The sequence below is a fragment of the Oncorhynchus gorbuscha genome, linkage group LG05 (genome assembly GCF_021184085.1).
Source record: "Oncorhynchus gorbuscha isolate QuinsamMale2020 ecotype Even-year linkage group LG05, OgorEven_v1.0, whole genome shotgun sequence".
In the NCBI taxonomy this organism is placed as follows: Eukaryota; Metazoa; Chordata; class Actinopteri; order Salmoniformes; family Salmonidae; genus Oncorhynchus; species Oncorhynchus gorbuscha.
Window position 1 is genome coordinate 81,845,428 of NC_060177.1, and position 25,518 is coordinate 81,870,945.

General features: G+C 44.4%; 3 protein-coding genes across 3 annotated transcripts in view; all 3 read right to left on the reverse strand.

Annotated features, from left to right (window-relative positions):
- The window catches only part of LOC124034946 (whirlin-like), a 110,797-nt gene extending 103,141 nt beyond the window's left edge, over positions 1-7,656 (reverse strand). Inside the window, exon 1 of the mRNA XM_046348339.1 lies at positions 6,461-7,656. Within this exon, the coding sequence (XP_046204295.1) occupies positions 6,461-7,237 (777 nt within the window). The 5' untranslated portion in view covers positions 7,238-7,656. The remainder of the gene's footprint in view (positions 1-6,460) is intronic.
- Positions 7,657-12,805: 5,149 nt separating this feature from the next.
- Positions 12,806-19,881, reverse strand: LOC124035280 (NADPH oxidase activator 1-like). Its single transcript, XM_046348734.1, has 5 exons — positions 19,743-19,881; positions 19,227-19,306; positions 18,826-18,923; positions 14,652-14,775; positions 12,806-14,541 (listed from the first exon to the last, which is right to left on the reverse strand). Exons 1-5 carry the CDS (start codon positions 19,769-19,771, stop codon positions 14,420-14,422), a joined length of 453 nt encoding a protein of 150 aa, XP_046204690.1. The 5' UTR covers positions 19,772-19,881; the 3' UTR covers positions 12,806-14,419.
- Positions 19,882-20,916: 1,035 nt separating this feature from the next.
- On the reverse strand, positions 20,917-22,667 carry LOC124034947 (neutrophil cytosol factor 2-like). Its single transcript, XM_046348340.1, has 3 exons — positions 22,515-22,667; positions 21,462-21,599; positions 20,917-21,145 (listed from the first exon to the last, which is right to left on the reverse strand). Exons 1-3 carry the CDS (start codon positions 22,665-22,667, stop codon positions 21,029-21,031), a joined length of 408 nt encoding a protein of 135 aa, XP_046204296.1. The 3' UTR covers positions 20,917-21,028.
- Between the last annotated feature and the right edge of the window lie 2,851 nt (positions 22,668-25,518).

Genomic DNA, 25,518 nt, shown 5'->3' on the forward strand with positions numbered 1-25,518 from the left:
TGCCTATAGAAACAAATTAAATCAACCAGCCAAGATCTCCTAGCCTGAGCATGTCAGGTGCCTATAGAAACAAATTAAATCAACCAGCCAAGATCTCCTAGCCTGAGCATGTCAGGTGCCTATAGAAACAAATTAAATCAACCAGCCAAGATCTCCTAGCCTGAGCATGTCAGGTGCCTATAGAAACAAATTAAATCAACCAGCCAAGATCTCCTAGCCTGAGCATGTCAGGTGCCTATAGAAACAAATTAAATCAACCAGCCAAGATCTCCTAGCCTGAGCATGTCAGGTGCCTATAGAAACAAATTAAATCAACCAGCCAAGATCTCCTAGCCTGAGCATGTCAGGTGCCTATAGAAACAAATTAAATCAACCAGCCAAGATCTCCTAGCCTGAGCATGTCAGATGAATACAGAAAGAAATGAAATCTATCATGACCACAACCTGAGGATACATGTGTTCTGAGATGGTCATCATGCTAATATTAGTAACCACTCCAAAAAATGAGTAAATATTACCACATTTGAATTCTTTCCACGCTCTTCACACAAGGCAATATATAGAGGTCTTTGTAACAGTTCAACTGTGTAAAGACTGTGCTGTGACCAACAGCAAAAAATAAGTTGCCTCATAATGAACAGGTCCCTCGTCTAACAAGATGATCCCATTCAAATCTTCATGAGACAGACAAGCAAGACACCACAATCCTGTCTGTCTGCCCTTTAGACTCATAATGATCCTGTCTGTCTGCCCTTTGCCTCATAATGAACAGGTCCCTCGTCTAACAAGATGATCCCATTCAAAACCTCATGAGACAGACAAGCAAGACACCACAATCCTGTCTGTCTGCCCTTTAGACACGTCTCTATTCAGGTACAATTAGCAGTCTGCTGAACAAGACACCACAATCCTGTCTGTCTGCCCTTTAGACACGTCTCTATTCAGGTACAATTAGCAGTCTGCTGAACAAGACACCACAATCCTGTCTGTCTGCCCTTTAGACACGTCTCTATTCAGGTACAATTAGCAGTCTGCTGAACAAGACACCACAATCCTGTCTGTCTGCCCTTTAGACACGTCTCTATTCAGGTACAATTAGCAGTCTGCTGAACAAGACACCACAATCCTGTCTGTCTGCCCTTTAGACACGTCTCTATTCAGGTACAATTAGCAGTCTGCTGAACAAGACACCACAATCCTGTCTGTCTGCCCTTTAGACACGTCTCTATTCAGGTACAATTAGCAGTCTGCTGAACAAGACACCACAATCCTGTCTGTCTGCCCTTTAGACACGTCTCTATTCAGGTACAATTAGCAGTCTGCTGAACAAGACACCACAATCCTGTCTGTCTGCCCACGTCTCTTTCAGGTACAATTACAGTCTGCTGAACAAGACACCACAATCCTGTCTGTCTGCCCTTTAGACACGTCTCTATTCAGGTACAATTAACAGTCTGCTGAACAAGACACCACAATCCTGTCTGTCTGCCCTTTAGACACGTCTCTATTCAGGTACAATTAACAGTCTGCTGAACAATCACCCCCAAGACCCAGAGCCTTATATGTAGACCTTATCTCTATTTCTGCCTAAATATATGGCTCTGCCAAGGCCAAACTGTTCTCAATCCCTTATTTTGAGGCAGGCAAACAGAAGAATACAGTTCAAAGATATAAGCATATTAATAAATAGAGGACATATTTATTTAACACAAAATAAATTCCTATATTAACTCAGTATTTGTCTAAATAAATGACTGGACATGTTAACCTTGGAACAGTGTCAGAGAAGTAAGAAGTAATAACAGATGTTTTTATTTTCATCTGATTCAAAATAGCCTTGTCTTCGACTGTGTTGAGAAAGTCTTATTTTAGACATTAATGAAGGTCTGAGCTATTCTGGGATCCTCTGAATAAATCTTGTTTTGTTTTTTAATAGCTGCAGGTTATGTTTTCAAGCCTGACTGGGCGAAAGCAGATGACATTAGCCAAACAAAGTCTTGTGGCAGACAGACTGACGATGAGACAGCAGCACTGATAACAAAACACAACCTACCGCTGTGACAAAAGAAAAACCCACCACTGATAGCAAACCTTCAAATAATGCGTCAGTATGTGAAACACATTAATTTTCCTGACTACAGCTAAGAATCAGGCCTTACACTGTCTCACTGAGTCCCAAGAGGCAGCCTATTCTTTATAGTGCCATACTATGGGCGCTGGTCAAAAGTTGTGCACTACATAGGGAATAGGGTGCCATTTGAGACCCACATACTCTCTCTGCTGTAGTCTGTATTCATCATCTCTCTCCACTCACACTGCCCCCTCCAATTTCAATTCCATTACTATTACATAACATACCAAACTCCAAAATAAACCTGGAAATTAAAGTAGCAGAATTACTGGAACAGCTAGCTTCACACATATACATAAAAGTGCACACCTTGGCAACATGGATTTGAAATAGATTAAATGCACTCTAATCTTAGTGAGACAGTGAATGCATCCGAAATAGCACCCTATTCCCTGTATTGTGCACTACTTTAGACCAGGTCCCATGGAATAAAATAGCACCATAACATTGGAATAGAGTGCCATTTGGGTAGCAAAAAGAATCTGCACTAGTTTCTCTCCTCAGACTGGCAAAGTTCAGCTTAGATCGTGGAGCCACAGGCCGGGGTAGGGAGCATGAATATGTGAACAGTATTACAGAATAAAATACATCAATTTTGATGGGATTAAAGCTAGTGCCTCAAACTGTACCTCAAATCAAATCAAATGTTATTTGTCACATACACATGGTTAGCAGATGTTATTGGTCACATACACATGGTTAGCAGATGTTATTGGTCACATACACATGGTTAGCAGATGTTAATGCGAGTGTAGCGAAATGCTTGTGATTCTAGTTCCGACAATGCAGTGATAACCAACGAGTAATCCAACCTGACAATTCCACAACTACTACCTTATACACACAAGTGTAAAGGGATGAAGAATATGTATATAAAGATATATGAATGAGTGATGGTACAGAACGGCATAGGCAAGATGCAGTAGATGGTATAGAGTACAGTATATACATATGAGATGAGTAATATAGGGTATGTAAACATAAAAGTGGCATAGTTTAAAGTGGCTAGTGATACATGTATTACATAAAGATGGCAAGATGCAGTAGATGATATAGAGTACAGTATATACATCAATGTTGTTGTTGGATGCAATGCGGAACATATCCCAGTCCATGTGATCAAAGCAATCTTGAAGCGTGGAATCAGATTGGTCGGACCAGCGTTGAACAGACCTGAGCGCGGGAGCTTCTTTTTTTAGTTTCTGTCTGTAGGCTGAAAGCAACAAAATGGAGTCGTGGTCAGCTTTTCCGAAAGGAGGGCGGGGGAGGGCCTTATATGCGTTGTGGAAGTTAGAATAACAATGATCCAGGGTTTTACCAGCCCTGGTTGCACAATTGATATGCTGATAGAATTTAGGGAGTCTTGTTTTCAGATTAGCCTTGTTAAAATCCCCAGCTACAATGAATGCAGCCAGTTTACATAGAGCCACTGATTCCGTACCCCACATGACACTCTGTCTCTCTGTTTCAGTAGCTAGTATTCTGGCACTATGACGTACTCCACAAGACTCTCTGTCTCTCTGTTTCAGTAGCTAGTATTCTGGCACTATGACGTACTCCACATGACTCTCTGTCTCTCTGTTTCAGTAGCTAGTATTCTGGCACTATGACGTACCCCACATGACTCTCTGTCTCTGTTTCAGTAGCTAGTATTCTGGCACTATGACGTACCCCACATGACTCTCTGTCTCTGTTTCAGTAGCTAGTATTCTGGCACTATGACGTACTCCACATGACTCTCTGTCTCTGTTTCAGTAGCTAGTATTCTGGCACTATGACTCCCTGACTCTCTGTCTCTGTTTCAGTAGCTAGTATTCTGCCACTATGACGTACTCCACATGACTCTCTGTCTCTCTGTTTCAGTAGTTAGTATTCTGGCACTATGACGTACTCCACATGACTCTCTGTCTCTCTGTTTCAGTAGTTAGTATTCTGGCACTATGACGTACCCCACATGACTCTCTGTCTCTGTTTCAGTAGTTAGTATTATGGCACTATGACGTACTCCACATGACTCTCTGTCTCTGTTTCAGTAGCTAGTATTCTGGCACTATGACGTACCACACATGACTCTCTGTCTCTCTGTTTCAGTAGCTAGTATTCTGGCACTATGACGTACCCCACATGACTCTCTGTCTCTCTGTTTCAGTAGCTAGTATTCTGCCACTATGACGTACCCCACATGACTCTCTGTCTCTCTGTTTCAGTAGTTAGTATTCTGGCACTATGACGTACCCCACATGACTCTCTGTCTCTCTGTTTCAGTAGTTAGTATTCTGCCACTATGACGTACCCCACATGACTCTCTGTCTCTCTGTTTCAGTAGCTAGTATTCTGCCACTATGACGTACTCCACATGACTCTCTGTCTCTCTGTTTCAGTAGTTAGTATTCTGGCACTATGACGTACCCCACATGACTCTCTGTCTCTCTGTTTCAGTAGTTAGTATTCTGCCACTATGACGTACCCCACATGACTCTCTGTCTCTCTGTTTCAGTAGCTAGTATTCTGCCACTATGACGTACTCCACATGACTCTCTGTCTCTCTGTTTCAGTAGTTAGTATTCTGGCACTATGACGTACCCCACATGACTCTCTGTCTCTGTTTCAGTAGCTAGTATTCTGCCACTATGACGTACTCCACATGACTCTCTGTCTCTCTGTTTCAGTAGTTAGTATTCTGGCACTATGACGTACCCCACATGACTCTGTCTCTCTGTTTCAGTAGCTAGTATTCTGGCACTATGACGTACTCCACATGACTCTCTGTCTCTCTGTTTCAGTAGTTAGTATTCTGGCACTATGACGTACTCCACATGACTCTCTGTCTCTCTGTTTCAGTAGTTAGTATTCTGGCACTATGACGTACTCCACATGACTCTCTGTCTCTGTTTCAGTAGTTAGTATTCTGGCACTATGTATTGACTCTCTGCCTCTCTGTTTCAGTAGTTAGTATTCTGGCACTATGACGTACTCCACATGACTCTCTGTCTCTCTGTTTCAGTAGCTAGTATTCTGGCACTATGACTGACTCTCTGTCTCTGTTTCAGTAGCTAGTATTCTGGCACTATGACGTACCCCACATGACTCTGTCTCTCTGTTTCAGTAGCTAGTATTCTGGCACTATGACGTACTCCACATGACTCTCTGTCTCTCTGTTTCAGTAGTTAGTATTCTGGCACTATGACGTACCCCACATGACTCTCTGTCTCTCTGTTTCAGTAGTTAGTATTCTGGCACTATGACGTACCCCACATGACTCTCTGTCTCTGTTTCAGTAGCTAGTATTCTGCCACTATGACGTACTCCACATGACTCTCTGTCTCTCTGTTTCAGTAGTTAGTATTCTGGCACTATGACGTACCCCACATGACTCTCTGTCTCTGTTTCAGTAGCTAGTATTCTGCCACTATGACGTACTCCACATGACTCTCTGTCTCTCTGTTTCAGTAGTTAGTATTCTGGCACTATGACGTACCCCACATGACTCTGTCTCTCTGTTTCAGTAGCTAGTATTCTGGCACTATGACGTACTCCACATGACTCTCTGTCTCTCTGTTTCAGTAGTTAGTATTCTGGCACTATGACGTACTCCACATGACTCTCTGTCTCTCTGTTTCAGTAGTTAGTATTCTGGCACTATGACGTACTCCACATGACTCTCTGTCTCTGTTTCAGTAGTTAGTATTCTGGCACTATGACGTACTCCACATGACTCTCTGCCTCTCTGTTTCAGTAGTTAGTATTCTGGCACTATGACGTACTCCACATGACTCTCTGTCTCTCTGTTTCAGTAGCTAGTATTCTGGCACTATGACGTACCCCACATGACTCTCTGTCTCTGTTTCAGTAGCTAGTATTCTGGCACTATGACGTACCCCACATGACTCTGTCTCTCTGTTTCAGTAGCTAGTATTCTGGCACTATGACGTACTCCACATGACTCTCTGTCTCTCTGTTTCAGTAGTTAGTATTCTGGCACTGTGACTGACCTTTTTTCACAACAGACAGAGTTGGTGTGTTTATATTCCCTATGTAGTGCACTACCAGAACCTTTGGGAACCTGGTCAAATACACTATAAATGGATAAGGGTTTGATTTGGGACATAAACAGAGCTATTTATGTTTGTCATATTTTATTGTATTATAATTGGAGTCATAGCTAGCAATACCCTGCATGTTGGTTTCTTCTCAGAATAGGTCTATGCACTAATAGGCCTTTTACTGAACACACACACACACACACACACACGCACACGCACGCACGCGCACACGCACGCACACACACACACACACACACACACACACACACACACACTGCCTACGTACCTTTACTGCCTCCATGTGTGAGACTCTGTCAAACAGCATGCCGTTAACAGTCACTATCTGATCCCCGACCCTCAGTCCTTCATTCTCGGCAAAAGATCCGGGTTCTACTAGCGACACATAGATTCCCACACCGTGCTCAGAACCTCCCCGGATGCTGAACCCTAAGCCCTCATTGCTCTTGCTGCGTCTCAGTGTCACTTCGCGGATCTCTCCAACAGCCTCCTCCTGCACGAAAGCCAGGGGAGCTGTCCCATCAGCGGTGGTGCTGAAACTGTCGGGGCACGGGCAAGCTTCTGGTGATGTGAAACAAGAAAGATCATGAGGCAACTGGGGCTCATGCGGGTTCATAAAGTGTGTCGTGGGAATTGGGACATAGTTGTTTGCAGTATTGCCTACTCCTCCAAAGCTTCCAGGGTTGTTGACACTGTTTAGTGGTAGATGATCCGTTTTAAGGTACAGGCCCTCGGAAGTATACTGGTCGAACAACAGCTGATCTGAGCGGGGAATGACCAAACGCAACATGGGGAGGAGTTGTCGTTTGTTCGGCGTGTTGAGGATTATTTTGAGAGTTTGAACCAAGTCGAAGACGTTGCGTTTAGCGTGGTAAACATTGAGGCAGTGGATAAATTGTTCTCTCTCGAAGTCAGTGAGCAGCAAGTTGAGCGCGTTGTGCAGCTTCCGAACGTTGGCTGACAGCCCTCGGCCGCCCGAACCAGTCCCGGAGTTGCTGGCCGTCGTTGAATTGAGTGAAACGTGCTCCAAATCACTGCTCATCATCCTACAATTTTAACGTAAACACCGCACCGCAGACAGAGATGGTCAGATAATCAGGCATTTATAATAATTCTGTAGATGTCACTCCGCTCCGAAAACATAGGTGACCGCACCGCGATTCTTGGAGGAAGTCACCTTTAAAAATGGTAATTGTTCCGATGTTTGTAGGTAGGGTCAAATTCTATCTGCTTACCATTGTCGTCGCATCTTCTATCTTCATCTATTTATGTAGTCCGGTTTTGTGTGAAGGTGCGTGGTAGATGATGGTGAGAAAATAATTGATTCAAAAAGTTGCTATAAATACTCGTGCAGATTAGGAATATTTATTGTCGGGTCACAAGTTTTATTCAACGGAATATGATCCTGGATATCCAAGAAGATGCATCAGAAGCGCGCGCATTTTACGCGACAATCACAAGCAATCAACATTTGTCACATTAATATATTCTTCAATGTTTTCTGGGTGAAAACTGTTCGCAAATTGTCCTCTCTGTACCTCTCTTCGATAATTATAAAAACCGAAGTGGAAAAGCTGGTTGTTTATCGTTCATCGCAGTGTCCCCCGTTCCTCTCTCGGATAAGATCATGTTGTACACTTGTAAGCTCCGCTGACTTGCTTTGCTCGCTCAGACTTTTCTGAATAGGAATTTACGCATTGTGTGGAGTAGGCCTATGTGAGTGTGTTGCTTGGAAACCGACAGCGGATCGCGAGGCGTTACACACAGACGCTGGGCAATACATGATTTGGTCTCATTGAAGAAACGCACAGATATAATGGAAGTTTCCAGCTACAGTATCATCATGCTCCAGTTCATATACCTTACATAAGATAGTTCCATGATATCCATGAGATGTACCCAGGCTAGGGAGAGTGGCAAAGAGCATGCTCTACTTCCTTTCAATCACGTGTATGGACCAGCACAGGGCTACAAGTCCCCATTCAGTCTACTATCTTACGTCTCTGACAAGTCTATTCATTATTTAGGTCAGTATTTGGAGCTCTTCTGTATTTGAGTTACTGTAGCTGGTGGTTCTCTATTTGTAGGGAGCTGGTTTACAGTAGGCATCCAACAGCTGTTAAGCTCATAAAGCTGCATTAGCAATGTCTCTACAAAGACCTCTCAGGTTTCTACTCATATCTGCACACCTTACCATAGGCTAATTATAAACATTGCTATTTTTAGGCAATAAGCCTTCTCTATCCTATCTGCATATTTCCTCTTCCAGATGGACTCCAGGCTATTTGCTAAGGATAAGTTTATTAAGATAAGTAATACAGTTCATTTGTAATAATAACAACAGCGGGCAACCAGACATATTGAAACTAAATTAGACAACAGAGAATGTTCATGAAAAAATGGCATCATATTGTTCTCCATTCTTGTGTAATACCCGTTGAGCAAATGTACACCCTCTTTCTCTCGGTCTTTCACACACACACACACACACACACACACACACACACACACACACACACACACACACACACACACACACACACACACACACACACACACACACACACACACACACACACACACACACACACACACACACACACACACACACACACACACACACACACACGCGCACACATGATGTAAAACACCCCCACAAACTCAAACTCAAAACAAGCTCCAAATAGACTGATTATGTCACTACTACATTACACACCGACTTTAGGAACACCTGCCCTTTCCATTAAATAGACGTCACCTGTTAAATCCACTTCAATCAGTGTAGATGAAGGGGAGGAGACAGTTCAAATCATACTTGTTAAGCCTTGAGACCATTGAGACATGGACTGTGTGCCATTCAGAGACTTAATGGGCAAGACAATAAATGTAAGTGCCTTTGAATGGGGCATGGTAGGAGGTGCCAGGCGCACCGGTTTGAGTGTATCAAGAACTGAAACGTTGCTGGGTTTTTCACGCTCAACAGTTTTCCGTGTGTATAAAGAATGGTCCACCATCCAAAGGACATCCAGCCAACGGCATGCCAGTGGTCGAAAATGTGTCATTGATGAAAAAGGGCAAAGGAGACTGACACAAATTGTGCAGAGCAACAGACGGGCTACAGTTAGTCAACTGACAGTCCAGGACAACATTGGTGCCCAACGACCAATAACAGAATGCCCAACTCATCGTACCCTGACATGAATGGGGTATGGCAGCGACGACCTTACAGAGTTCCACTTCTTTCAGCAAAAAAACAAGAAACTCAGGTTTCAGTGGGCTAAAGGAACAAAAACACTGGACATTGGACAATTTGAAAAACTTTGCCTTGTCTGATGAATCCCGGTTCCTGTGGTTTAATGCTGATGGGAGGACTAGGGTGTGGAGAAAAGCACGAGTACATGCATCCATCATGCCACGTGTCAACATTACAGGGTGATGGTGATAGTGTAGGGTGTGTTTTCATGGCACACATTAGGCCCATTGATAAAAGTGGAGCAACATTTGAATGGCACAGGATATTTGAACATAATTGCCAATCATGTGCATCCCTCCATGGCAACAGTGTGTCCATCTGCTAATTGATTGATTTCAGAAGGATAATGCCCCATGTCACAAGACTAGGATTGTCCAGAAATGGTTCCACGAACATGACAGTGAATTCAGCTTACTGCAGTGGTCTGTCTAGTCACCAGATCTCAAACCAATTGAGTATCTGTAGGATGAGATAGAACATGCTATTCAGAGTAGAGATCCACGACCAGCCAACTTGCTACAACTGCGAGAAGCATTGGAGTCAACATGGGCCAGCAACCCTGTGGAATGCTTTCGACACCGTGTAGAGTCCATGGCCTGACAAATTTAGGCTGTTCTGAGGGCAAAAAGGGGGTGCAACTCAATATTAGGAAGGTGTTCTTAATGTTTTGTACACTCATTGTATATGCCAAGCACTGTATAATTAAATATCTCATGAGACAATGTTAATCATTTACTGAGCTGTAAAACAACAACAGAATCAATCAGCTCTCTGTTGTTTAACTAAACATGTCCAATAAACTGGTCATTAGTGAGAGCAGAACAGGAAACGTTTATCCACCTCCTTGAGAGATGAAAAACAGTGTGTATGCATCCCAAATAGCACCCTATTCCCTATTTTTGACCAGGGCTCATAAGTAGTGCATAAGTAGTGCACTATATAAGGAATACATTTGGGATTGAACCACACTGGCTCCCTCCCTCCCTGGATGGTCCTTCTGTAGCTCAGTTGGTAGAGCATGGCGCTTGTAACGCCAGGGTAGTGGGTTTGATCCCCGGGACCACCCATACGTAGAATGTATGCACACATGACTGTAAGTCGCTTTGGATAAAAGCGTCTGCTAAATGGCATATATTATTACCTGGGAGGGAACAGACTAGCAGGCCGCCCTCCCATCGCCTCATCTTGTTCAACCCTGTCCAACTCTCAATCATATTAACAGGTTGTTAAAAGACAGTACATCATTTACATCGAGACGCAGCACATCTGTCTTAGAATATGGGAGTGGTTAGTTTGTGTCTGAATTAAGGTGAAGTGGGTGAGGTAGGCCATGTCTCTTGTGACAAGATGAATTCTCACTCCGCTAGCTATCTTCAAAGCCAAGCAGCATAGAGATACAGACAGTCCCCCTCTCCTCAGCAACACATTTAATACCACCTAAAGGCTTTGTTATACTGCTCAGTACATACTGTATGGAAAGGAGACATTTGGTGAAATGTAAAAAGTACATTGAGAAGGAATGTGTTAGCCTGGTCCCAGATCTGTTTATGTTGTCATGGTAACTCCATTGTTGTCATTGTCAAGCCAAACATTTGTCAGGAAAGTGAGTGACAAAGAGTTGGCATGCTAGCACAAACAGACTGGCACTCAGGCTAAGAACGTGTGTATATGAAACACAGTGCATTACTGTTCTACAGAGGCTACATGCAGTACATGACATAATCCATTCTTCTGTTTGCTACATGGTCTCTCTCTTAATTCTAATGGGAGATAAAGCATGCGTCCCAAATGGCCGCATATTCCCTATAGTACCCTGGTCAAAAGTAGTGCACTATATAGGGAATAGGGTGCCATTTGGGATTCAGTTAAAAGGCCTGCAAAAAGGGAAGAACTTGTTCAAAAGAGTGTGGAGGAGGCTGGTTCTTTTGATGAATGACTTAACGTGTAATACAAGGAAAGTGACTCATGCTTCTTCACCCTGCCAAAGAGTAATTACAGTAATATAACCGGATCAATGTACCTTCTTAACATCCACCCGGCTAACGCTATTAAAACTTGTACTTAAAAAACAGAGCATGGGTTCTGGCCGTGGTCAACAGTAGTGTATAGGGGGCCATTCGAGATACACTCTATGCCATCTAGGTAGTTGGAAATGAAAACCATGATGTCAGCATAGTACAATGCTTTTATGGCGTAATGTAGATGCATTTCTATGTATCTACAGATTCAGAAAATATTAGGATATGTTGAAAGAGTGAGATGAGATAAGATTACAGATTTATATACACTGAACAAAAATATAAACGCTACAATTTTAAAGATTTTACTGAGTTACAGTTCATATAAGGTAATCAGTCAACTGAAATAAATAAATGTGGCCCTAATCTATGGATTTCACAAGACTGGGAATACAGATATGCGTCTTTTGGTCACAGATACCTTAAATAAAAGGTAGGGGGAGGATCAGAAAACCAGTCAGTATCTGGTGTGACCACCATTAAACTCATGCAGTGTGACACATCTCCTTCACATAGAGTTGATCAGGCTGTTGATTGTGGCAATGGAATGTTGTCCGACTCCTCTGCAATGGCTGTGTGAATTTGCTTGATATAGGCGGGAATTGCAACACTTTGTCGTACATGTCGATCCAGAGCATCCCAAACATGCTCAATGGGTGACATGTCTGGTGAGTATGCAGGCCATGGAAGAACTGGGACATTTTCAGGTTCCAGGATTTGTGTACAGATCCTTGCGACATGAGACCATGAATAATCATGCTGAAACATGAGGTGATGGCGGGGGAAGAACGGCACGACAATGGGCCTCAGGATCTCGCCATGGTATCTCTATGCATTCCAATTGACATCAATAAAATGCAATTGTGTTCGTTGTACGTAGCTTATGCCTGCCCATACCATAACCCCATCACCACCATGGGGTACTCTGTTCACAATGTTGACATCAGTAAATCTCTCGCCCACACTACGCCATACATGTTGTCTGTCATTTGCCCCGTACAGTTAAAATCAGGATTCATCCGTGAAGAGCACACTTCTCCAGCGTGCCAGTGGCCATCGAAGATTAACATTTGCCCACTGAAATCAGTTATAACGCCGAATTGCACATTTTAGAGTGACCTTTTATTGTCCCCAGGAAAAGGTGCACCTGTGTAATGATCATGCTGTTTAATCAGCTTCTTGATATGCCACAACTGTCAGGTGGATGGATTATCATAGAAATGCTCACTAACAGGAATGTAAACAAATTTATGCATAAAATTTGAGATAAATAAGCTTTTTTTGTGCATATGGAACATTTTTGTACTCTTTTATTTCAGTTCATGAAACATGGGACCAACACTTTACATGTTGCGTTTTATATTGTTTGTTCAGTATAGAATCAGACCAGGTGTGTTTGGTTTGGGATAGTTTTGAACACACGATTTTGTCATTCATTTTGCAAGCGTCATCTCATCAATGATGTAAATATGTAGGAGTTACCCTGTAATACAGATTCCCTGTTGTTGACTACATTATTCACACTCTCAAATAGATTGTGTATGCACCACATAATGCATCCATTATCCCTGGTAGGTGTACAACAATAGTCCCTGAGTTCTACCAGAGGATGGGTGGGTGGACGTAAATGCTTCACATGGGAACAGACTAATTACTAAAGGACTCTGGTTTAATAAGCCATCTGAATGGAGTTCTTTGATGCTTCATTGCGCCCCTTCTTTTTCATAACTATCATTTGTGACGACAGCTAAAAGTACCTGACATTTTCCTGTGTAGTGACTAACTAAAGCCTAGACCACTGCACTTCTACTGCACAGCCAACTAAGATGTGAGTGCCAAATGTCTCCCTATTCCCTACACAGCGCACTACTTTTGACCAGAGCCTTGTAGGCCCTGGTTAAATGCGGTGCACTACATATGGAAAAGGGTGCTATTTGGGATACAGTCAAGGTCCTCTACCCTTACACTTCATTCACACAGACTCAGGCTTCTATTTTTCTACCAGTCAGTCCAGAGCCCTGTTAAGAACGATTGGAAGTCCATACATGTTATGAAGTTTGTTCAATGTGGGCAATCAAGTAAATTAGCTTTAATGGAATTAGGGAATGGGATTATTGCATTGCATGTCCTATTTCATGAATTGAGTTGTGTTTGTGCTTTTCTAGTAACCAATTTCTGTGTTCATGTAAGTGCCTGATTGAACAGATCCTCACTATCTGTATGCCCAGACCCTTGTTTTGAGAACGAAAGGTTATCTCCCTTTCAAGGTCACAGCTTGGAGAGAAGAAGCCTCGTGAGGTATTGGTCTGTCACATGCATGAACCAAACATGAATGAAGAATTCATTATGAATGAGGAACAAGCTAAATCCTGCCTATGTAATGTGTCTGTAAGCTGTATATAAGAGATCTAACAGGAATGCCCCGATGGCAGATATGTTCTATGGTGCATCAAGTTTGTAGGAACCTCCCCAGTTGACTGTTAATAAACAATGATTCCTTTAAGATTGATTTCGAGTGTCCCTGTGTAGAATTTCCACAACAGACTTATTCTGTTTTCTTCAACAAAAGTGAACATCACCATTCTTACCACTAGATCTTCTTTAGTTTAACAGGTTTACATGATCATGGAGGAAGTAACAACCATATAAGAGTATAACAGTAGTTGACAGTAAGTAGAAGAGGTGAAACACTTTAAGTTTGACCTGTTGGTCAAATGCTAACCAGTATGCCCACTCTATTCCCTCTGAGTGGATGGAAAATGTCCGTGGCTTGGTCAGGCATGCAGCAAACCCAATGATGTAGTCCTCCAGCAGACAACCACAGAAGCACACCAAGAGATGACATGCTGCATCGTCTCCGTACTGATTCTGATGAAGGCCGTTGACAGCCGTCATCATTTTAACTTGAATTAGATAAATAAAGTATCAAGTTGTTAACTGTGAGCAAGAGTTGAGCCTATTTCTTGTTTGATAGCAACAGGGTCATCTGATCGATGGTTGAGGGGGCCTCCCTTTCCCGGTAGGCAAAAAGTCTGGGGAAGATGCCAGCACAGTGACCCTCCAGCCTGTCTTCATTGACTGGCAGACAGGGGGGGAGAGAGAGGAGGCTCATTATTCAGAGTAGGAGGTGACATACTTACTGTTCACTTAAAACACACAACACTTAATCATTTCTCCCGTTCCATTACCTTCACTGAGAATGTCAATGGTGTCTCCCTCGCTGAACTCCAAATCCTCTGGTCCCTCAGCTGCATAGTCACACAGTGCCACCATCTGGTAGAGAATGGTACAGTTGGCCAGAGGGTCCTCGGTCTGACAGAGAGAGCAGAGGAACACACAGGTTAGCTGTCACTCAGCAATTAGCCACACATTCCATTGAGGCATTTCAGTTCAAGATGGGTCTGTGCTACATACACTGTGTTGTATAACACACTGTATTACTTCTACAGCTAATATAAGGACAGGAGTAGAAACTGACACATAACAGTCCAAATATTCCAATGTACTCAAAAAGGGGGGTGTTACAGGTGCCCTAAAGGGACAAACTAGAATATCAATACACAACATATTCCTCCCCCTTTACTTTTGATGCCTCTTAAGGAAAAAGTAAATATTCACTGTTTTGAATAAAAAAAGATAACTGTTCTCTTAAGGTAATTAAAATAATTTTTCAGAATAACCTTTTCTGAACTAGGGAAAGAGGGTAGACTGCCTCAGTTCCCAGACTGGATCCTAGGGTGTATTCTGCCCCAATGTCGGAGGTTAGGCTGAACTAGGGAAAGAGGGTAGACTGCCTCAGTTCCCAAACTGGATCCTAGAGTGTATTCTGCCCCAATGTCGGAGGTTAGGCTGAACTAAATATTCAACCTTTCAGGGGGTCATCTTTCTCTTGCAGGGTAATGACAATGTACAGGTGAGTCTACGGTCACATTGTCTCTGAGTCTGAGTGGTGATGGTGTATGCCCAGACTGGTGCCCAACATTACCCTGAGTGGGCACTCTGGCTGGTTCGAGTGAGTCTGGAGCACTTTCCACATTTATAGGTTGATGCAGTGGATGTTCAGGTGATGCCTCATAGTCATGGTAGGTATCCAGTAGCTGTTTCGTCTTTAGAGGTCTCAGGAGGTCGAGCCACGTGTAAAGCTGTCTTTTCATCATGGCTGACACGGGTGCCTCTTTGATTGTAGCATGGGAGGCGTTTTTGTAGGTCAACAGGTAGGTGGTTCTGTAGGTCAACAGGTAGGTGGTTCTGTAGGTCAACAGGTAGGTGGTTCTGTAGGTCAACAGGTCGGTGGTTCTGTAGGTCAACAGGTCGGTGGTTCTGTAGGTCAACAGGTAGGCGGTTCGGGACTTGTGATGATTTTAAAGCTTGATTCATCGTCTGGACCCATCTGTCAGCGAGACCGTTTGTTGCAGGGTGACACGGCACTGACTTGATGTGCTGAGTTCCATTTGCTTCCATGAATGACCGGAACTCTTCAGATACCCGTTGTGGGCCATTATCGCTAACGACTTGAGTCGGCAGTCTGAAGCGACTGAAGATTGACCGTAGCACTTCAATGGTCCTCTCCGCTGAGGTGCTCTTCATCACTGTGACCTCAGGCTTTTTGCTGCGTGCGTCAACTACGACTAAGAACATACGATCCTCCAGTGGGCCTGCATAGACTATGACGACTCGCTGCCAAGGCTCCTCTGGGAAGTCCCATGGGTGTAGTGGCGCTAGCTGAGGAATGTTCCTCATCTTTTGACATGCAGAACATGACTTGGCCTTGTCTTCGATAACTCCAAACCGGGCCACTAAAAGTAGCTGTGTGCCATCTCCTTCATTCGCACCATACCACAATTCCCCCGAATGGAGTTCTTCAAGCACCTGCCTTCTCAGTGGCGGCGGTATGGTGACTCAAACCCCATAGCAAGCATCCAAACTGAACTGTGAGCTCGGTTCTCCTCCTTCAGTCTGCGAGTGTTCAGTGTGTGTGACAGGGAAGGGAAGCCTTGAGAGGTTGTCTTTATTGCAGTGCTGCTCAGACTTTCTGGACTTGATATCGTACTGGTGAGCAGATGAAAGTAATGCCCATCGCTGCATGAGGCTGGCTGCAACTGATGGAATGGCGCTGTTGGGACCAAAGATGGAGGTGAGGGGTCTATGGTCCGTCAGCACTGTGAATCACCGGCCAAACAGAAACGGATTAAATTTCATAACTCCAAACACGATGGCGAGCGATTCACCCTCGATCTTTACTTAAGGTAAGGTTTTACTTAAGGTCCGTGATTTAAAAGCAATTGGCCTTTCTTCCCCTGATGGCAAGCTGTGTGAGACAACAGCACCAACGCCATAAGGCGTACAGTCCTTTGGGAGTCACTATGGTCAACAGTTCTTGTGACTCTTGGTACACATGCATCTGTAGATAGGCCTGACATAAGTCTATCTTACTGAATTTGTCCTCCAGCTAAACCAGAAAGGGGCTCACCAATGAGGGGTAGTGGATATTTTTCAGCAGTCAAGACTGGGTTAATGGTGACTGAAATCACCACAGAGTCTGAGTGATCCATCTATTTTTATGACTGGAACAATGGGTGTCGCCCATTCACTAACATTCACTGGATCCAATACTCCACTCTCGACTTGTCTGTTTAGCTCAGTTTCAAGGGGTCTAGCGTTTAACTGTCCTTCATACTGCCAAGTTCTCCTTTGAACACATCTGTGTGTTTCCTCAATATCCCTTGTAGGTTTGTGTCCTCTTTTGCACCCATGTGAATTGCCTGACAGTTTAGTTTGATATTTTCCAGCCATGTGCGTCCTAGCGATGCTGGATGGTTTCCTTTCACGTTGCAGAGACGTAGCATTGCCTTCTGTTTGTTGAGCTCAACTGTAACAATCGCGCTTCCTCTCACTGGAACAGTCTCACCGAAGATAAAGAACACAAACGTGAAACGTTTCTTTCTCGTCGCCAGTTGTGTTGTATAACACACTGTATTACTTCTACAACTAATATAAGGACATGAGACGGGGGTAGAAACTAACACGGGCATTGTTTAATGCCTTTCACAGGACAAAACATTCCAAGCATTCCAATGTACGTAAAAAGGGGGGTGTTACAGGTGCCCTAAAGGGACAAACTAGAATATCAACACACAACACATTGTATCACAGGTCATTGTCCCACATGGCACCCTATTCCGTCTGTTGTGCCCTTCTTTTGACCGGAGTGCATAGGGTAGCCCAGAGCCCATAAAGGGAATAGATAAAATCTTTCAAATACTTTAAGCGCTTGCTTTAGTCTGCCTGGAGTGCTAGATGAGCAGGACTTGCACTTTAGCGACTATTCTATTGTGCCTGTCAAACTAAATCAAGCCTAGTAAGTATTTAAAAATGATTTCAAATAGTATTTTAACCTAGGGGTGATGGAAAGTATTTCAAACAGCACATACTAAACACTGGAATGGTAGCTAATGATTCCCTTATCACAGTAAATGATCTCAAGGAAATCTAGATGTTTTTGTTCTGAACAATGTACCCACTCAGGTCTCCTAACATAAGTAGTTTAACAGGTATTGGCAGTATTGACTGAATGGACATGGAGAAAACTCTGCAGAACACTCACTGAAACCTCTTGCTTTTCCCCAGCCAGCCAGTCTGTCAGGAATTGTGTGTAAAAGAAGAACAGGACTTACACAAGTCCCATAGGTTTTGGCACGGCCATCAGAGTTTTTTAAGAGGTCATTTCTTCTTACGAAAATCATTCAGGTCATTCTGACATGCTGAGGCACAAAAGATAGTCTTAAATAGTCCAAAATATATTTTTACCTGACAACCTCTCCCTCCCCGGGGCTTTGCATTGACTTAATCAGGCCAAATCATCCGCATTGTATTACTTGAAAATTATGAGTCATAAAATGAATTAGAAGTTATCCACAATTCCATCTGCCTAGTGTACAGTATGTAAACCCATGCAACTAGAAGTACAGCACAACATACTGGATTATGTGAAATGGTCCTTCTTCCAGTCAGGCTGACACCAGTGGAGGCTGCTGAGGGGAGGACGGATCATCATAATAGCTGGAACGGAGTGAATGGAAACCATGTGTTTGATGTATTCGATGCCATTCCACTTATTCCACTCCAGCCATTACCACAAGCCAGCCCTCCCCAATTAAGGTGCCACCAACCTGCTGTGGCTGACAAACATTTTTCTTCAACCAACTGGAGGACAGATGTACTAATTGTTTGGACCTGATGACTTCAGAGAAATAAATTGTATTATCTTAATGTTCATTTTACCTTTACATGTGTTATTTGCGACAGAGATAAAGAGTTACACACTCAGATAAAAACACAGATGAAGTCAGAGCCTTTACTCACCAGCTCAGTAGGACTGTCCACCGTGGATGGGTACCTGGGTGATGTGGTGGAGGTGGTTGGTAGGTAGGAGGGTGGAGATGCCTCTCTATCAGGCCTCTCTGCAGATTATATATAGCACAAGATTTAAAAGACTGAACACTTGTACAATAATCAGTGACTGTAAAATTAACACATTTATAGTTCATGGGGCTGGTAGAATGACGACTGTTACAATATGATTTAAAGCACTTCGAGATTCTTTGTGTAATGAAAAAGACTATAATAGTTCAATAATAGCAATCATTATTGTTATTTAATTAACATAAAGGTGCTTTAAAGGTTAAGATGGATGCTGGCATGGCCTAGCTCCACCCCCTTGGTGTCTTGTGTTCTGCCAGTGGGGTTAAATGAGGTGAGCCTACCCTGTGGAGGTTCTTCGTGGCTAAGCTGGCTCTGTGGGCGGCTTGAGCCCCGGTGGGAGGGGGATCCCACTGGGAATACTCTGTGGAGGACACAACCAGAGTAGTCAAGGTAACACCACTCTCTGTGCCTTCCATTAAAGCAGTGAAACATCCAGACAGGCTGGGCTTATAATTGCTATTCCTCTTGTGACACCTCATCCACTCATTGTTCAAATCCAAGGGTATTCAACAACCCTGTCTGTCCTTCACAATGTTAAGCAGGTGCAGCTTTGATACACATGAATAGGCCTACAAATGTTTTCACTGTCTGTGGGTAGAGGAGGAGAGTTCAAATACAGCTCTGTTAAGCATTACTCTAAAACTGAACGTTGAGAGAACAACCCAGATGAGATGAAACACCTGAAGTTGCTGGATTGTCACATTCTGTTCAGCACTATGGAAATAGCTTCATTGTCTTAGTAAAACATACAAATGCGATGAAATTAGAAACTCTAAGAAGAAGATAGAAAGCCTTACTTTTTTTCTGCCTTTGGACTTGTTGACATCCACTGGGTCCAGCAAGGTTGTCACGACTTCCGCCGAGGTTGGCTCTCCTGCCCGTTCAGGCTGTGCTCGGCGGTCGTCGTCACCGTCCTATTAGCCACTACCGATCCCTTTTCGGTTATCTGTTGGTTTTGTCTGTGGCAAGGTGGCAAAGAGCTTCCTAGGGTTAGAGGCAGATGCTTGGAATTTAGAGTGGTAGAAAGTGGCTTTATCAGCAGAGACAGAGGAGGAAAATGTAGAGAGGAGGGAGTGAAAGGATGCCAGGTCCGCAGGGAGGCGAGTTTTCCTCCATTTCCGCTCGGCTGCCCGGAGCCCTGTTCTGTGAGCTCGCAATGAGTCATCGAGCCACGGAGCGGGAGGGGAGGACCGAGCCGGCCTGGAGGATAGGGGACATAGAGAGTCAAAGGATGCAGAGAGGGAGGAGAGGAGGGTTGAGGAGGCAGAATCAGGAGATAGGTTGGAGAAGGTTTGAGCAGAGGGAAGAGATGATAGGATGGAAGAGGAGAGAGTAGCGGGGGAGAGAGAGCGAAGGTTGGGACGGCGCGATACCATCCGAGTAGGGGCAGTGTGGGAGGTGTTGGATGAGAGCGAGAAGGAAAAGGATACAAGGTAGTGGTCGGAGACTTGGAGGGGAGTTGCAATGAGGTTAGTGGAAGAACAGCATCTAGTAAAGATGAGGTCGAGCGTATTGCCTGCCTTGTGAGTAGGGGGGAAGGTGAGAGGGTGAGGTCAAAAGAGGAGAGGAGTGGAAAGAAGGAGGCAGAGAGGAATGAGTCAAAGGTAGACGTGGGGAGGTTAAAGTCACCCAGAACTGTGAGAGGTGAGCCGTCCTCAGGAAAGGAGCTTATCAAGGCATCAAGCTCATTGATGAACTCTCCGAGGGAACCTGGAGGGCGATAAATGATAAGGATGTTAAGCTTGAAAGGGCTGGTAACTGTGACAGCATGGAATTCAAAGGAGGTGATAGACAGATGGGTAAGGGGAGAAAGAGAGAATGACCACTTGGGAGAGATGAGGATCGCGGTGCCACCACCCCGCTGACCAGAAGCTCTCGGGGTGTGCGAGAACACGTGGGCGGACGAAGAGAGAGCAGTAGGAGTAGCAGTGTTGTCTGTGGTGATCCATGTTTCCGTCAGTGCCAAGAAGTCGAGGGACTGGAGGGAGGCATAGGCTGAGATGAACTCTGCCTTGTTGGAATAAGGTGTCATTTGGGATGTACTCTATGTTACTGTGCCTGTGTACATCAGTGTGGTGTGGTTTTACTTAACCATTGGTTTGCCCAGGAAGTCTCTCTGTCCCAGCTGTTCTACGTTCTGTTTCCTGGGCCGGAACACCTCTCCCTCTGGCACCAGGAGGACGGGTAGCACCTCTCCCTTCTGGGGGTGGAGACACACACAAAGAAAGAGAGAGAAAGAAAAAGAGAGAAAGCGAGAGAAAGAGAGAAAGAAAGAAAGAGAGAAAGAAAGAAAGACAGAGATAGAGAAAGAGAGGGTAATTCAGGACCAAGAAAAATGCAGCCACGCTGGACAGAACACACCACACCCTGCCAATGTCAAAATATTATGTGACGTTAGAGACAGGAGTTTTTCCATACCATGTGCCTTGATCAGTGAGAAGAAAAAAAACTCATGCCCCATGTAGGGAAAATTCAATGTTTGTTTGTGAATGTTGTTTTTCCGCTAGTGTACTTACATAGATACTGTGTAAAGCCACCTCCACGTTCAGTCCTCGCCCCCCTCCTCCTTTCTCCTGGGAGGCTGAGAGCAGGATGTCTCTGGCTTTGTCCAACTGGTTCAACCTGGAGTGGACAGCTGCTGTGTTATACAAGACCTGGACAACCACAGAGAAACAGAACGTCTGTCTCAAATGGTACTCTATTCACTATGTAGTGCATTACTTTTGATCAGAGCCCTAGGGGACAGTGTACTAATACCCCTTCTCCATATCAAATGTATTTATAAAAAAACATCAGCAGGTGTCACAGAGTGCTTATACACAAAAACAAAAAAAACTGCCTAAAACCCCAAACAGCAAGCAATACAGATGTTGAAATTTGGAGGCTAGGAAAAACACCCTAGAAAGGCTGGAACCTAGGAAGAAACCTAGAGAGGAACCAGGCTCTGTAAGTCTACATCTATAACACTGTGGTGTAAGTCTGCAGCTATAATACTGTGGTGTAAGTCTACATCTATAACACTGTGGTGTAAGTCTACAGCTATAACACTGTGGTGTAAGTCTACATCTATAACACTGTGGTGTAAGTCTACATCTATAACACTGTGGTGTAAGTCTACATCTATAACACTGTGGTGTAAGTCTACATCTATAACACTGTGGTGTAAGTCTACATCTATAACACACACACAAAGACAAAGAGAGTGGGAGGGAGAGGGATGTCAGGTATAATGGCTGCCTTTTGTAATCTAAAACATGAATAGACAGCCATTCTCCTTCATATGTTAATCAATGTCTAAACGCTGTACATTCACATTGACCTGTACATCCTGTCGTTTACTTTAATAAAGGAGAGAACAACATCAGAAGACAGTAGAGGAACCATAACATTGTACAGTGATCTCTTTACCTGCTAGCCATTATGAGTGTTCCAGCTCTTTGGAAAAAGCCAACTGCAAGTCGCTCATCCTTGGCTATGGTCTGGTCTAAAGCCTTCACAGGGCGACAGATAAATATTAGACGCACTCACATACACACACAAAGAAGTCCTTTCAGAGATTGATCAGTCACTCTTGACAGCAGTCCTCCAGACATACTTGGATGGCAGGCTCCAGCTGCCCCAGGGCAAGTACGGGAGGTAGGTTCAGTGATCTGGTTCAGTTTAGACAGGGCTCCCTGCCAGTCTCTGGCATCCACTGCCTTCCCTGCTTCATCCCTTGTCATGTCTGAGTGCAATGAAGAAAGTAACTAGATTACTATGACAAAATGTTAGCCTACAGTGTAATAACTGGGGTGGTATCCTTTATGAATGAAACCACAACAAAGGAAAACATTTAGTTGCTCTTCATCATACTCAGCAAACACAGCATGGAGATTTAGACAGAGTGTGTCATGTTTTGTCATATATTGTCTTGTCATTGTGCTTTCCCTTCTGTTCGTTTCCCCCTGCTGGTCTTATTAGGTTCGTTCCCTTTTTCTATCCCTCTCTCTCCCCCTCCCTCTCTCTCCTCTCTCTATCGTTCCGTTCCTGCTCCCAGCTGTTCCTCATTCTCCTAACTCACTCATTTAGTCTTTTCACACCTGTCCCTTATTTTGTCCTCTGATTAGAGTCCCTATTTCTCCCCTTGTATTCCGCTTCTGTCCTTGTCGGATCCTTGTATGATGTTCGCTGTGCTGTGTCCTTGTCTCGCCCTGTCGTGTCTTGTCTCCTTCAGATGCTGCGTGTGAGCAGGTGTCTTAGTCTGCTACGGTCGGTGCCTTCCCGAAGCAACCTGCAGTCAATGGTCGAGTCTCCAGTCTGTCCTCGTTACTACGAGTGGATTTAAGTTTTTTCCTGTTTTGTTTTCGTCTTGAGTTTTCCAGGATTATTACTTTTGCCTTTTACTGGAATAAAGACAGACTGTTTTCGCTAAGTCGCTTTTGGGTCCTCATTCTGTTATGCAGGTGAATGAGGACCCAAAAGCGACTTGGCGAAAACAGAGTCTTTATTCCAGTAAAGGAAATATGCAATACTCCTAGACAATTCGGAGCGGTAAACAAAGCATAAAAAATAATTCCACTCGTAATGACGAGGACAGACTGGAGACTCGACCATAAACTGTAGGTTGCCTCGGGAAGGCACTGACCGTAGCAGACTCAGACACCTGCTCACCACGCAGCATCTGAGGGAAACACGACACGACAGGGCGAGACAAAGACACAGCACGGTGAACAATATACAAGGATCCGACAGGACAGAAACGGAAAACAAGGGAAGAAATAGGGACTCTAATCAGAGGACAAGATAGGGAACAGGTGTGGAAAGATTAGATGATTGATTAGGGGAATAGGAACAGCTGGGAGCAGGAACGGAACGATAGAGAGAAGAGAGAGAGGGAGGGAGAGAGAAAAAAGGGAACGAACCTAAAAAGACCAGCAGGGGGAAAACGAACAGAAGGGAAAGCAAAATGACAAGACAATATAAGACAAAACATGTCAGTACCCCCCCACTCACCGAGCGCCTCCTGGCGCTCTCGAGGAGGAACACTGGCGGCAACGGAGGAAATCATAGATCACAAACGGTCCAGCACGTCCCGAGAAAGAACCCAACTCCTCTCCTCAGGACCGTAACGGAAAACGAAAAAAAGGGAAACTAGGGTACTACTCTAAAAAAAAAATGAGACACGGGTAGAGAACTGAAAGCTTTAGAGCAAACAGGACCAAACAGGCCAGGAGAGTAACAACTAGGGACAGACTGAGACACAGCAAGGGCAGGAACAAGAACAGGAGAGATGCGGTGGCAGGGAACAGACTGAGACCCAGCAAGACCAGGAGCAGAAGCAGAAAAACAATTACCAGACTTATTCTGCGCGCAGTCCGAACGCGCAGCCACGAAACGGCGCGTGTCACGCTCCTGAGTAGGCCACCAAAAGCGCTGGCGAATAGAAGCAAGAGTACCTCGAACGCCGGGATGGCCAGCTAACTTGGCAGAGTGAGCCCACTGAAGAACAGCCAGACAAGTAGAAACAGGAACGAAAAGAAGGTTACTAGGACAAGCGCGCGGCGACGCAGTGTGCGTGAGTGCTTGCTTAACCTGTCTTTCAATTCCCCAGACTGTCAACCCGACAACACGCCCAACAGGAAGGATCCCCTCGGGATCGGTAGAAGCCACAGAAGAACTAAAGAGACGGGATAAAGCATGAGGCTTGGTGTTCTTAGTACCCGGGCAATAAGAAATAACGAACTCGAAACGAGCGAAAAACAACGCCCAACGAGCATGACGCGCATTCAGTCGTTTGGCAGAACGGATGTACTCAAGGTTCCTTTGGTCAGTCCAAACGACAAAAGGAACGGTCGCCCCCTCCAACCACTGTCGCCATTTGCCTAGGGCTAAACGGATGGCGAGCAGTTCGCGGTTAGCCACATCATAGTTACGTTCTGACGGTGACAGGCGATGAGAAAAATACGCACAAGGGTGGACCCCATCGTCAGTATCGGAGCGCTGGGACAGAATGGCTCCCACGCCCACCCCCGACGCGTCAACCTCAACAATAAACTGTTTAGTGACGTCAGGTGCAACAAGGATAGGAGCGAATGCAAAACGCTTCTTGAAGAGATCAGAACAACAATCATACGACCGGTGAGGAGGAAGGGAGTTGGTTCTGGACCGACTGAAGACCGTGCGCAGACCATGATATTCCTCCGGCACTCCTGTCAAATCACCAGGTTCCTCCTGAGAAGAGGGGACAGAACAAACAGGAGAAATAGCAGACATTAAACACTTCACATGACAAGAAACGTTCCAGGAAAGGATAGAATTACTAGACCAATCAAAAGATGGATTATGACACACTAGCCAGGGATGACCCAAAACAACAGGTGTAAAAGGTGAACAAAAAATCAAAAAAGAAATGGTCTCACTATGGTTACCAGATACAGTGAGGGTTAAAGGTAGTGTTTCACATAATATACTGGGGAGAGGACTACCATCCAAGGCAAACATGACCGTGGGCTCCCCTAACTGTCTGAGAGGAATGTCATGTTCCCGAGCCCAGGCTTCGTCCATAAAACAGCCCTCCGCCCCAGAGTCTATTAA